General features: G+C 35.1%; 1 protein-coding gene across 2 annotated transcripts; it reads right to left on the bottom strand.

The window, feature by feature from the left end:
* Positions 1-359: 359 nt before the first annotated feature.
* Positions 360-10,932, bottom strand: LOC120116793 (phosphatidylinositol-3-phosphatase myotubularin-1-like). 2 transcript variants are annotated; one of them, XM_039137211.1, is made up of 19 exons: positions 10,600-10,932; positions 10,441-10,509; positions 10,111-10,185; positions 9,234-9,305; positions 8,277-8,346; positions 7,399-7,448; positions 6,419-6,708; positions 6,181-6,254; positions 6,022-6,082; positions 5,792-5,857; positions 5,316-5,415; positions 5,105-5,218; positions 4,208-4,377; positions 3,581-3,665; positions 2,691-2,903; positions 2,387-2,446; positions 2,177-2,241; positions 1,199-1,478; positions 360-1,077 (listed from the first exon to the last, which is right to left on the bottom strand). In XM_039137211.1, the coding sequence occupies exons 1-19, from the start codon at positions 10,693-10,695 to the stop codon at positions 538-540; spliced, it is 2,550 nt and encodes an 849-aa protein (XP_038993142.1). In that variant the 5' UTR covers positions 10,696-10,932; the 3' UTR covers positions 360-537. The 2 variants fall into 2 exon arrangements, with proteins under 2 accessions (XP_038993142.1, XP_038993143.1); XM_039137212.1 differs by lacking the exons at positions 10,441-10,509; positions 10,600-10,932 and having other exon boundaries at positions 9,234-9,274.
* Between the last annotated feature and the right edge of the window lie 1,899 nt (positions 10,933-12,831).

Here is a 12,831-nt window from a genome sequence, read left to right as displayed (position 1 = left end):
GATCGTAAGAGTTTGTATCTCAAAGACTCAAACTGAGCTTGAGCTTTTCTAAAATAGAAAGCTTGAAGCCACAAATTACGAGCTGAGTTCGACTTGACTCGATTACACCCATTGAATTCTACAAATGTCCGTAATCCGTATGCATCGATTATTCAATAATGGGGCCACATTGCTGCAAATGAATAGTCTAAAAACTGTACACAAACTAAATCTTCGTTCAAGAAAAGAATCAAGTAAACAGCTAATAAAAATATACCTCATTAACAAAGTTACCAAGAAATTAACGGGTATTAGCTGCATTGCCTCTCCAATCTACACTTTCTTGCTTCTGTCCTTCCACGGTATCTAAAACTAGATCGATAACGATCGAATCAATTCTATGTTGTCTGTACAACGTATCCCGAAACCCGTCCAAAAAGCTAGGGTCAGTTTATCTTTGTGTCACCATCTCCAGACCTGCTTCTAGAAGAGAGCCAAGATTCCAGTTTCTTGAACCAAATCTTATTATTAAGGCAAAAACGGATTACATTGGCTCACCTACATGTCCAAAATTTCATCCGACTGAAAATAGTGGTCGTAAATAGAAAGCCGGTCAAATGCATCGACGTTTGCCTTCAGTCCGACAAACTGGCTACCAAGCTGAGCACAGGCAGCATCCGGCCACTGGCAGCCCCTGCCTTGAGCACGCAAAGGGCACAAAGTTTCACAGACTCGACCAAGTGGACTGCTACGAGCAACATCATCTGCCACGACTGTAATCGAAACTGATAAATCTGATTTGTCATCACGTCCCGTCGTACCTTCCGATTCTCTTCTAGGAAAAGAGGATCTTTGCGAAGTTTCTGTTGGACTGCTTTCGCCATCAACGGTACAATCAATGCTATTAATGCTATTTGCAAAATTAACCCTGCACCCCAATGACTCAACAGCTCTCTGTATAGCAGCACTTTCCTTGCTGGCTCTCTTTGCCAAGTTCATTGCTGAGCTGCTGACCTGTTTCTCGTTTTGTAGATCTGCATTCAATATTTCCATGGCCGCCAAGTATTCTTTAGCTTTCATCTCAGCCACTTCTTTAGCCTGTTAGCATCACAACACCCAATTAATTATATTTCGGAAAAATCTCAGCCTATCCCTTGCACCATGTATTTGTAGTTAACCAGAGGGAAGGATTAGTGACCAAAACTGTAAGATTGAATACCTTTTGCAGTTCGGAAAATGTCATAGCCATGTTCCGGCATTCGGCCTCGAGCTCCCTGGCCTGCGATTCAAAAGGACATGCCCAACGAAGATGAAATTGGGGCCAAACCATTGGGGCTAAAGCAGCTGCTGGAGGTAAAAGTGGGCCATTGTGTTTCAGTGGATCATAGAAGAGGTTATAATGAGTGTGGGACCTTCCCTCCGAAGAACGCATATAAGTCAAATAGGCCCACATGCATCCACAAGCTTCATCCACACCACACATTTGTCTCTCCTTCTCACTGAAATTTTAAACTAAAATAATTACAAAGAACCATAAGCTTATGCAGAAGATGGAAACGTTGATTCTGGAATAAATATGGCCCTAGGTGTATAACACAAATATTCAACTATTTTCCTATATAAGTGACGAAAATCAAGAAAATAAGGCAGCATAAATTTAGATTAAGGATAGAGGCGCCGATGACTAGTTTTTCTGAACATCATGTGGAAGTGGAATGAACCAAATGTAATCTCAGAGGGTTGGTTAATAATATGTTAGCTCCGTCTGAGGGTATACTTGGTTGAGTCAATATAGATGGAAAGAAAATAAAGTTTAAGATGAATTTCAGTTCTTAGTTGGTAGTTTCTTTGGGTTGGTTGCCTTTGTACTTGACTGGTAATTGTAATTTGGGGTCTACTTTTATGGCAATAAATTTTTGAGGTACTCTTTTACACCTTCTAATGTCCGATGAAATACTTTGCGGTATTTCGTCGGTTATGAGGGTTTTTTTAATGAGACATAGCTTTCTTATAAAAAAATAAGATGAATTTCAGTTCCTGAAAACAAGTTGACAGAGGATTCCACATTATTTGGATTACATTTACATCTATATGCAGATCCTGGGGACTACTCGAATTTCATCACACGGCCAAACACAGAGAATCACCGCCACTAAAAAAAAAACTCATTTTCAAAATGGTGCATTTCTCAAATTACCTGTTACACAAGAAATTTCCAAAACGGCAAGAAAGCACACAATCCAAGAAATCCACCAGGAAAGTCTGAACCACCATAAAGTAAGAATGTTAACTATGGAGAAGACAGAGAATGTAACAAAAGAAACAGACGTGTCAACATCAACCTCATAAAAGAATTACAAAGTGAAAAGCAAGATATGCATGTCCTGTGTTAAAGAAAGATACATACTGAGGAGAACTCAAAAGCAAATGGATAAATCCTTAACAACTGTGAAACGCAATCAACCCACTGCAAAAGACCAGATGATATTTCATCAGCAAAACACGTCTCTTTTACAGCATCAGCCTTTCAATGATCATTTCACCCTTTTCCCCCCGAGGGAGAACAAAAGGGCATCTTTTAAACAAATGATTTTTAGTGTATATAAAACCTCATGAGGATCATAATATAATTTTAGCAGTCCATTAAATTTAACAAAATTGCAAATAAATGTTAATTTATTGATAGAATAACCATATGTCAGCAAGTGTACCTGCAAGAATATGGGAGAATAATTGTTCTGTGCATGAGACGAATTGGATGCTTGAGGTGAGAATGACCCTGAAGATTGGCGTAAGGGTGATGTCGAAAAACTTCCTGTAGAAGCATGTCTGGTTAATTCAAATGAAGATCCAGAGATGCTTGGCATTCCAACACGATCTGAAAATGGATGCCCAAAAGCTAGCCAATCTTTTTCAACAAGTGCCTGCATCAAGATAAAATAGACCAGAACTTGAGAGGAAACTTGGTCTGTGGTTATACCAAGTTCATTGCACACTGAAAAACTAGCAGAATTTTGTGTGGATGTGACCAAGTGAAATTAAATAGCAAAAGCACTTTTTTGGGGGCGTAAGGGTACATGATATTAGTATTATTGTTAAGGTACAAATCCATGTTAGGAAAGGCCCTTAATTTGGTTATTTGATATAGGCTTAGGTTATGCTTTTATTTATTTCCATAGGTTTATCGATTATATTTTTTTTATTTCAGTTGATCTATTTCAATTTAAGAATATCTTTCCTTTTATGTAATGAGTCGGGTCCTTATTTAAAAGGACGTATGAAATAAGAAAACCTTAAGTCTGAATTTTATCAAAAACCCTAAAAAGATCTGGGTCTCTCTTTAAACAAATCCCAAGGTTTCAGTCTCCCCTTGATGAGCTAAGAGGCTTTGGTCTCCTTCCGACGAGCTGAACCATTAATCCGACATTCAAGATCACCAGATACGTAACAGTTATTGATCTCGAAAGTAATGACATACATGTGATGAAGTATCGCACACAAAAAGGTACAAGGAAAGCCTGGTACATAATGTGCAGCTTCGGTTCAAGAAATAGAGAATGCAAAAACAAGGTCAGTGAAAGGTGAAAGGTTCAGAAAATACCTGAAAACCAGTGAATGTGCGGTAATATGGATCAAGCATCAGGTTTGCAAGTGCAACCAGCTGACTTGTTCTATCCCACCCATCACTGCACAATAAAATAGCTAAGACAGAAGTAAGAAACACAAGAATAGAGGATGAAAAAAAGTAGAAACTATTTTTATAGTTAATATAAAAAGAAAGGTAAACAAGAAATGTAATGCCATTCACATGATTTACAGGTAGCCTCATCGTAAACGTTTTTTCCTGTGGACTGATAATGAGAGAAGGTAAACAATTTTTTTTCCCTTTATTTTTTTTTCTAAGATAAATTTTGTCAAAGCTGCATATCATAATCAATTTAGCCTCTGTGATTTCAACTGGGATTAGGATCAAATAACTGTCTTTTCGCATGTTTAGTTTCTTTTCTCGTTTTAACAATAGGTTTTACTTTAGCCAACTCAGTACCAGTTACTCAAATTCATGTGAATAGCCTCAATCAAACATAATTGAAAAGTTAAAAGGGGAGAAGTCACAAGAAAGAGGATGGACTTGGTCTATTCTCAAATAAACTTTGAAAATAAATTATGAAAATGCAGCAAAGAATTACTGGGGTCAATAAAAGAAGCATGAAATTAAAAGAATTCTGACCTGCAATGTACAAGCACAGCTGCAGATTCTAAAGCAACACGTGCAGCAATCCAAGCAGAACCAGCCAAGACACTTTGAACATGTATTAACCAACCACTGTCACCGAGGGTTGATACTGAAGCAGACATACTGCTGAGATTTCCCCCACCCCAAGTCCAACCACCATGTCTCTATCAGTTAAAATTGTCATAAATTAAATGTTGACCACAATAACACTTTAACATAATAAGGAAGACTTATAGAACTTCAAATGAAATTGTTGTCTATATACATCCTTGATCGATACCAACTTCAGAGACCTAAAAGGCTGAATGACCAGTAACCACTGGAAACAGCCTAGAATAAGAAATTCATATTCAAAATAGGGAAATAACATACAATAAATCTCTGAATAGATCCTTTCCTAACAAGAGTAATCAGGTTTAGAATATACCCTAGAAATTTATATAAAGAAGTTACCAGCTAGCTTCTTATCCACAAAAAATAATTTGCTAGCATATATAATTCCTCTAGCAAGGCTTTTGCAAATTTTTGCCAACTTAATGCACCAAATACTGTTGATTGTAGATATGACGTGTATTAGTAATTGTAACTGATTAGTTAGTTTAGTAAAAGACTTATTCATCTAAAGGATAAGTCCCTAGTTTATCTCTAACTTAAATTTTAAATAGAGTTTTACTTAGGTTAGAATTCTTGTACAAGAGGTCTTATAAAAAGGACAAGACTCTTTTCTGTAACAGTGTTATGTAATAGAAAACACAGGAATTCTATTTCTCTCGAACTTACAAATACATATCATCACAATTCTCTCTAGATGCACTTCGAGTAGGAAAAGGTTTTGCCTTTAACAATAGTAATTGATTAAGGTCTTCATAGGACCATGACTGTAGGACTAACCAAGAATGAAGACATTCCATCTGATGACGCAGCACCATGAGTATCTAAATATTCTCTAAATCGAGCAAAACTTTCTCTCATCGCATGTATGTTGTCTATCCCAAAGAAAACTATCTGAAATGGAGAATAAAAGAAACTGAGGTAAGAAAAAACTATAGTTCCAAATTTCATTAGCCATAACATAACTTCCAAGTTCAAACCTCAGACAGACCTCAGATTGAAAATAATTTGAAGATGACTCCGAGCCCCCTCCCATTGCTCCATTTGCCAATGCATTTTTCCTTGGTCTCGCATCAGCAATATATAGCTTCCTGAATTGGCAAAATGAATAATTTGAAAATAAAGGAAAAATGTGGTCTCTATAGGAATAATACTTTCTTCCCATTGGACAACAGCAAAGTATAAACATGACATTAAAAGTTTTAAAATTGTGTAAATAATTAAGGCATGTTCAAAACAAAAAATCAGGTTCCTTCAAGAAGTTCTCTGTGAGCAAGTTCCCATGTCATGATTAAAATGAGATCATCATTTTAAATCTGGTGGAAAGCAAAATACATAACCACGTTTTAATTTGAAATTGATATGCAACTCTTATGAGACAGATAAAAATTATCAAGTAGACATAATACTTATTAAAAGGAAAAAATGGACCTATGAGATCATGTAGGAATGAACAAAGAGGAATACCTCCTTGAATCCTTTCCATCAACAAGTAGAGCACAAAGTGCATCAACCAACTTTTCATCTGCATTGCTATAGCAGAATAACAAAAAAGAATAATCAGATGCACCATATTTCGAACCTTGAAAGAAAAACAACTAACATGTTTGAAAAAATATCATTTTTATCCAGGATCATTTTCTTATGAATTATTTTCACGGTAGTGCTTTTTTGTTAATTTGAGAACTTAGGAATACCTCCTCGTATTCATAAGACCAACTAAAGGTTGAGATGAACGTGCAAGAACTGCTCCAGTTCCTGTTATTCACAATTTCATATCACAGCCACAAAATAAGTACGGACAGATATAACTGAAAATGCACAGACACGCACACAGAATCATATATGTCACATACCAGGGTGACACCAAGAAATTGCTGGTACCCTAGACCTTGCACGAAAATTTGAAGCTTGGATAATTCCATCATCACTAGCATCAGTAACCAGGGTTTAAAATTAGTTCCTTAGCTCTAGAAAAAAAATGAAAATAGCCTTAACAACGATTGATGTAATTCAAAAGTGAAAATGGACAAAGAACTCAATATAATTTATTTTTCCTTCTTCTTGCTATCTCAAAAGATCTCAGTATCTTACCTAATAGTTTTTGGAACAAGCAATGCAAACGGATAACTTTGGCACAGTGCATAGTTGAAATTTATATCACTTATTCTCCACAAATCATTAGACAATGCAAAGGAACCATCTTCAATCATACTCCTTGATGCATGATGGTAACGGTTTCCTAGAAGGCGAAAGTACTCATTCAGTAACCGCACCTTTGGGTTTGGGTTACTGAATTTGGATGGTCCACAAGTAAAAGCGTAAAGATCCCAAATTCTTTCTGGCTTTGTACATCTCAACAATGCATCATATATTACACGTCTCTACATGGAAAAAAAAATACAGCCAAGTTAATTTCTTCAAATAAATGACTGAAGTCTTTGGAGTTTGGGCCATGCTATCAAAGAATAGAATAGTTTTACAACTTTCTTTTCCAAATAAATGACAGTGTAAAATAATAAAATTGGAAGTTAACACTTCCTTTACGCTCGTACAAGCACTACAAGTATTTATTTTTCCATGAAGTTAAAACAAAATTTTCCATTTCATAGGAGGATAAAGGTCCAAATTATGACTAGAAATTTTCACGGAGTCGTTATCCTCACTACTTGACTCTGCATAATTATTTCCTTTGAATATATGGAAAAAAAACTTAACTGAGGGCACTGCATTATCTCAATCCAAAAAGAAAAGATCAGAAAAAAATAAAACAAGAATGAAACTTATAAATGGCAGAAATAAACATATACTCAAAGGGGGATGTATAGCATGATTAATTGCACCTAAAGCCTAACATAATCCTAAAGCTGCCCTCAGCTTAGCATAATAAATTGCACCTTTTTTCAGTTTTAAATTCTATGGAAGCATAGGATACACAGAATAAAATAGAGCTTGTAGAGGGATACATGCATCTAGAATTGAGCTCGATGCTCAAGGGCAAATTAAATAGATAAAATAAAATGAAATCAGTTAAAATAAAAAAGGAACCCAAATATTTGACAACAAAAACTTACCTGCTTTGTTCGAGGGCGAAAACAAAACACAATAATTCTCATATCTTTTCCTGCAAAACAAGGAGAAGTCATAAGGTCCACAAGGACCACAACTATTTCCATATCAATTGAATCAGAAAGCAGTGCTTATAACCCAAAGCGAATAAAACCTTGCGAGCATAAGAAATAAAACTGCATATATGATATTAAACGACTGTTAAGTTACTTTTTAGAGTTCCATTGGAAGGGAACAGTTAAGGGATCGTCTTCGTCTGAAAGAATGTTAAGGGTTCTACACTACCTATGTGGGAGTTTAGGTATGAACCAATTTCCAGCAATCCTCTAAAACATCTATTCTTCACACCATACTTGGGTTTTGGAAGTAATTTTTACAGGTAACTATTTTTCACCAAATCTGTTATAAAGTAACTCCACATTGGCGTATAATGACGATAAATTCTAACCATACACCCCTTCAGCAGACAAATGTAAAGCCTAACTGTTGTCTCTACTCTCTCTCTCCAATTCTCAATTCCTCGAGCCCCTACTATTTCTCGTAGTACCATGCCCCTTCAAACTTCAAAGTTTCAAACATATTTTAACAGGGGGAAAGGGAATGATTTCTAATATGAATTTGGAAAATTCTCTTCTCGACAACCTTGCAGTTGCACATTATCTTTACTATTTTGAGCTTTTACTCTTATCTGCAAGTCTACCCACCTGAGATGTATGCGAATGAAAATATTCAGTAGCTGTTAATTACATAAATACCGCCACATTGCCTGCTACCAACTCTACTTATCCCAAATTCCCAGTGAATAAGCATGCTCATCCAGAGGCAAAAATAATAAAAGTTTGTCTTTTAAACAACTAGGTATTAAAAGAGATTCATAGCATACCAATGATCTGGAGAAGACGGCGTGATGAAGACTTGTTAGTTTGGCGTGAATTAGATTGAATCTTCGCTACCTATACATATTCCAGCGAGCAAAGAACATAAAAAAAATATCCACAGAAGAAATTTAGAATAACAAACAATACTACTATCAACATTTAAAAGACAAAGAATCTCACACACAGAGACACAGAATAAGTGCATACCAACCCTACAACAAAGAGTAATATACATGAAGAATTAAGAGCTAAAAGACTTTCTATGCTATTGAACATTCTTTTCCTTTTTCCTGTATGGATGGCTAAGACTCTTATGGAAATGGGAAAGAGGCCTTTCAGTTTAAGACATATCAAGTATCACGAGCAAATTGGTTAATTGAGCTCACATAACAGAATGCAGTTAACAACACAGTCACCATTAGATCCCATAGGAACCAAACACAGCATCCAAAGAGTACTCGAGAATGACTTTCAGCCTAATACGTTTGTAAGCCTTGAGAAATTCTGAAAAACACTCAATTGAACTTACAGCTCAACTTGAGGTTAAGGTGTTTGTTGTAATGGTGTTCATCACCATGAGAGGATATTCCGTGGTGTCTTTTGTATCGGGTATTATTATCAATAAAATTTGAGGTACTCTTTTCTTCCTTCCAATGTTCGTTAACATACTTTAAGTATGTGAACGAATAAGAAGGGAGTTTTTAATGAGACCTCCAACTTCTATAAAAAAAAAAAAGCTTACAGCTCAACTATCTCATAACTGAATAAAGATTTCACCATTTTTTCCTTCCAATACTAATACAAAATCTCACTTAAGAATCATTCCCAAAAACTTCATTATATTGCTCGTTACATGCTGGGATCCACATTAAGTATTGAGATTTGCGAAATATATTTAAATTGAATCTCTCCACCTGATGCAAAGCTCATATCTGAAAGCTTAATAACCAACAATAACTTACCATTTTGATGAACTTCTCAATTGTTGCCAGTGGAATGGTACCTAGCGGAACAATATTTCTGGTCCCATCACTCTTTGGAAAAAGGGAGAAAAATGATCAATTACATTGAAGTTGTAACAAGAATGAATAAATGCATGTACTACTAAAGCATACATAAAACAGAGATTTGTTAATAGGAATTTAAAAAAAAAATTAAAATGCAATAGAAATAATGAAGTCCTGAAACATGCTATTTCCTGTACATTTTCTCTCATTATCATTAACTCATTTGATCCATAATAATTCTAGTCTCTTCTAATAGAAATTACTTCTATTTTCTTTCCCAATGCATTTTGTCTCTTTCACCTATTATGTCATCTCTGTTAAAAAGTCTCCGTCTTCTCAACATAAACGCCCATCATGCAGAATCATTTGATATCAAGACAAAAGCATGCCATAGAGAAATAATAAAGAATACTAGATTATGAGATTGGTTATTTTCATACGATACTAACGTAATCATACAGTAAGTAAAACAAATAATTTCCAAAGTTAAGGGTGAATTGGTGATCTTGATCTAAAACAAGCTAAAGCATAGTTCTTAGCATACATAAAATCTGTGTATTTGACCTACTTGCTTAAAAAAACTGGAGGTTTGTCGCCATTATTTCAAGTAACCGAGCAAGTTTAGGTCTTAGAACTGATTTTTCTACAATCCTATATAAAAATGTTATCCATTTCAAGTTCAAAATATCCGAAAACGTCTCTGTGCAGCTACCCAGTAAGATTTTACTAACCCAACATGCTAACATGATGATGGCATATGTTTGGCCAAATAAAATAATGCAAGACGGTAACAGTTTACCAGACACTAAAAGTTACAAGGCAAGCGACTCACAAGAAAGAGAAGACGAAAGTTTGTAACAAACAAGGTTCCAGCCTCATCAGTATTAACAAGAACAACGCCATGACCCTGAAAAAAGAAGTAAATTCCAAAATGCCATTACTTTTCGCCATGCTTTTCATAACACTAAAAAAATGAAGATTTAAGATTCTATAACTGCTTTCCTGCTTTAATATTGAATTATCAATCATTGAATTTCTCGTTTAAGTCAAAACAATAATTCATGATCCAAATTTACAAAATGCCTACACGAATTATTCCAACGGGGAGCCCATTATTTGAGGAATTGAAAAGAAAAAAAAAAGAGAAAAACGTGTGAATTACCTCCCCTTCAACTCGCTCAGCTTCAAGCAAAAACTCGAGATTGACATGCGAAACCGACCTCGTAACTGGCTGCAATTGAAGTTAATTATCTTTTAATTAAAAACAAGAAAACAATCAAAAACAATAGAATTCGAGACATAAAAATTAGAAGAAGAAAACCTCAATTTTGGTCCATTCAAGGGTGTCCCAGCTTCCAGCACTTTCGACTGAAATGTCCCTGGCAGAGACAGATCGGGGCGGCCTCGATGCAGCCATGACCGTTGATTATGGAGTTCAATTTTCTTAAACAGGAATTTCTCTTCTTCCTTTTATTTATTTATTTATTTATTTATTTTTGAAATTTTTCAAAGGAATCTGATGTTTGGGGAGAGGAAGGAAAGGGAAGGAAAGAGACGTGCAGCAAAGGGAGGGCTATGGTTTCGGCTATTCGGCATCGCCACATGAACCAATTGGGGGGTTCGTTGATGATCTCATTTCATCTTTCAATTTCAATCCAACAAACCAAACATTTTCTGTCGGACACTTTTTACACACTCAATTAATCGTATTTCGTTTACTTTATAAAATAATTAGATAATCTATAAATTCTTTTCTATTTTTTTCATTTTTCATTTTCAAAAAGTTTTTTTTTTTTTTTGTTGTTGGTAAATTACACAATCAATTACAGAGTGTTTTTCTTATCGTGTCTACAGCTATAAAAAGTTACGTTCGAGTCGTCTAAGTTAATGAATGTTACAAAGAAAAATAACATTTAATAAATTTGATATAATATAAATTTAATTCTCTTATTATAAGTTGATTATTTTTCAGATTTAAAATTAGAGTAAAACATAAAATTTAATGATTAAATTGAATTTATTACAAAAACAAAAGTGACTTTTAAACCTTAAATTTATTATTGTCCTAATCTTATTTGTTGATATGTTATCACTTATAAATTTTCTGATAAAAAGTATAATTTATAATTTTCTTAATTCTATAATTATTTTATAACTTTTCGTAGTTGGAAACGTAAAAAACTGTATAATTAAGAGAATATGTATTTAATTTATCCTATTTTCATACAAACTGAATTTTCATTTTGATTTCAATAACTGGTCAACGGCCTAGATTAATAGAAAAAAAGTAATCAACAGAATTTAATGTGTAATAAAATATTTATCTTTTATATTTTCACATCTAATCGACTTAGGCCTCATATTAGATAATTCAATAGATTTAACTTATCATGTTTAAAAAATTTATTAATTCGATCCCAAACCACTGCATTGTTTCCTTCTCCAGCTCCTCATTCGAACGACCTTCCATGGATTTCTTCTCACTCGTTATCCCGTGTCTTTCAGATTCTCTGTATTTTTCAAAATTCATATCCCACTGATCTTATCCATCACCAAGAGAAAAACCTTCCTAAATGAAATTTTGGCCGTAGGATAAACCAAATTGCCAACGCCACTCTTCATCTCCTATGGAATCTTCACCCTCTATCGAAATTTCACCATTGCCTTTCCCTTCCGTCACTTATATTCTGAACAGAATCCTCGTGATATCCCCGAATTCAATATCACAAGCTACCTATTTTTGACGAAGAATCTAACATAGTCGCCATTAACGAAGGTTAATCAACCATATCGATCGATGAATAATCATCCAAACCGGCACCATTTGTTTCAAAAACTAAAAGACTGCGACTTCTCTACTTAGAAATCCTCAAACTGAGGCTTGAAGCTTAGCTTTAAGCTAGGGTTTTCGCGAACAAATAAGGTTGAACCCATAAGGATAGAGCTGCAAATGGGAAAAATGAATGACTCGATCTCCATATTAACGACAAGAAGAAAAGGTTTCACATGTCTGATTGTAATGGCAAGCCCAAAATGCTTAGATGCACTTTCGCTCGCAACACCGATAAGTTTAAATTTTAAATTTTGGAATGGCTCCTTGCTGGCATCGGTTAAGAACCCAAATCCACTGTTTGTCTCAGGGAAACAGCCAATTGTCGGAGGTGACGATAAACTTCAATGCAGGGTTTTCCCATGCAAATAAAAAGGCAAGTTCAGGAGTAGTCATACAAGACAGTACGAGTGAAATATTAGGGGCCTATTGGAGGAGGATTACTTACCGGATCGAGTTGGCTTTTGCGACAGAAGCACTGGCCGTGATCCATGGACTCCAGTTTGCCCTCGATATGGATCTTCGAAAGATCATTCTGGAAAGTGACTCCTTTAAGCAACACAGAGACAAAAAAATCATGCTTAAATGAGAACTCTTCACTGAACAATACAATGACACCATGGGGAGATCATTCAACCAAAAACAGTGTTTCATAGCTGTAAGATGTTAAGCCTGCGTTTAAATATGATGATATTCGGGGCAGGCAGCCTGATTATATCTGCT

The sequence above is a fragment of the Hibiscus syriacus genome, unplaced genomic scaffold (genome assembly GCF_006381635.1).
Source record: "Hibiscus syriacus cultivar Baekdansim isolate YM2019G1 unplaced genomic scaffold, ASM638163v2 tig00110303_pilon, whole genome shotgun sequence".
NCBI lineage: Eukaryota > Viridiplantae > Streptophyta > Magnoliopsida > Malvales > Malvaceae > Hibiscus > Hibiscus syriacus.
This window is presented reverse-complemented; position numbering and strand designations above follow the sequence as displayed.

What these genes read in the sequence shown, in the direction of transcription:
- LOC120116793 (XM_039137211.1), bottom strand. Translation starts at nt 10,695, where the DNA reads ATGGCTGCATCGAGGCCGCCCCGATCTGTCTCTGCCAGGGACATTTCA. An exon ending in CTGAGCGAGTTGAAGGGGAG is followed by an intron (nt 10,186 to 10,440) that starts GTAATTCACACG and finishes TTCTTTTTTCAG; the next exon opens with GGTCATGGCGTTGTTCTTGT. An exon ending in ATTCTCCCATATTCTTGCAG is followed by an intron (nt 2,447 to 2,690) that starts GTACACTTGCTG and finishes GGTCTTTTGCAG; the next exon opens with TGGGTTGATTGCGTTTCACA.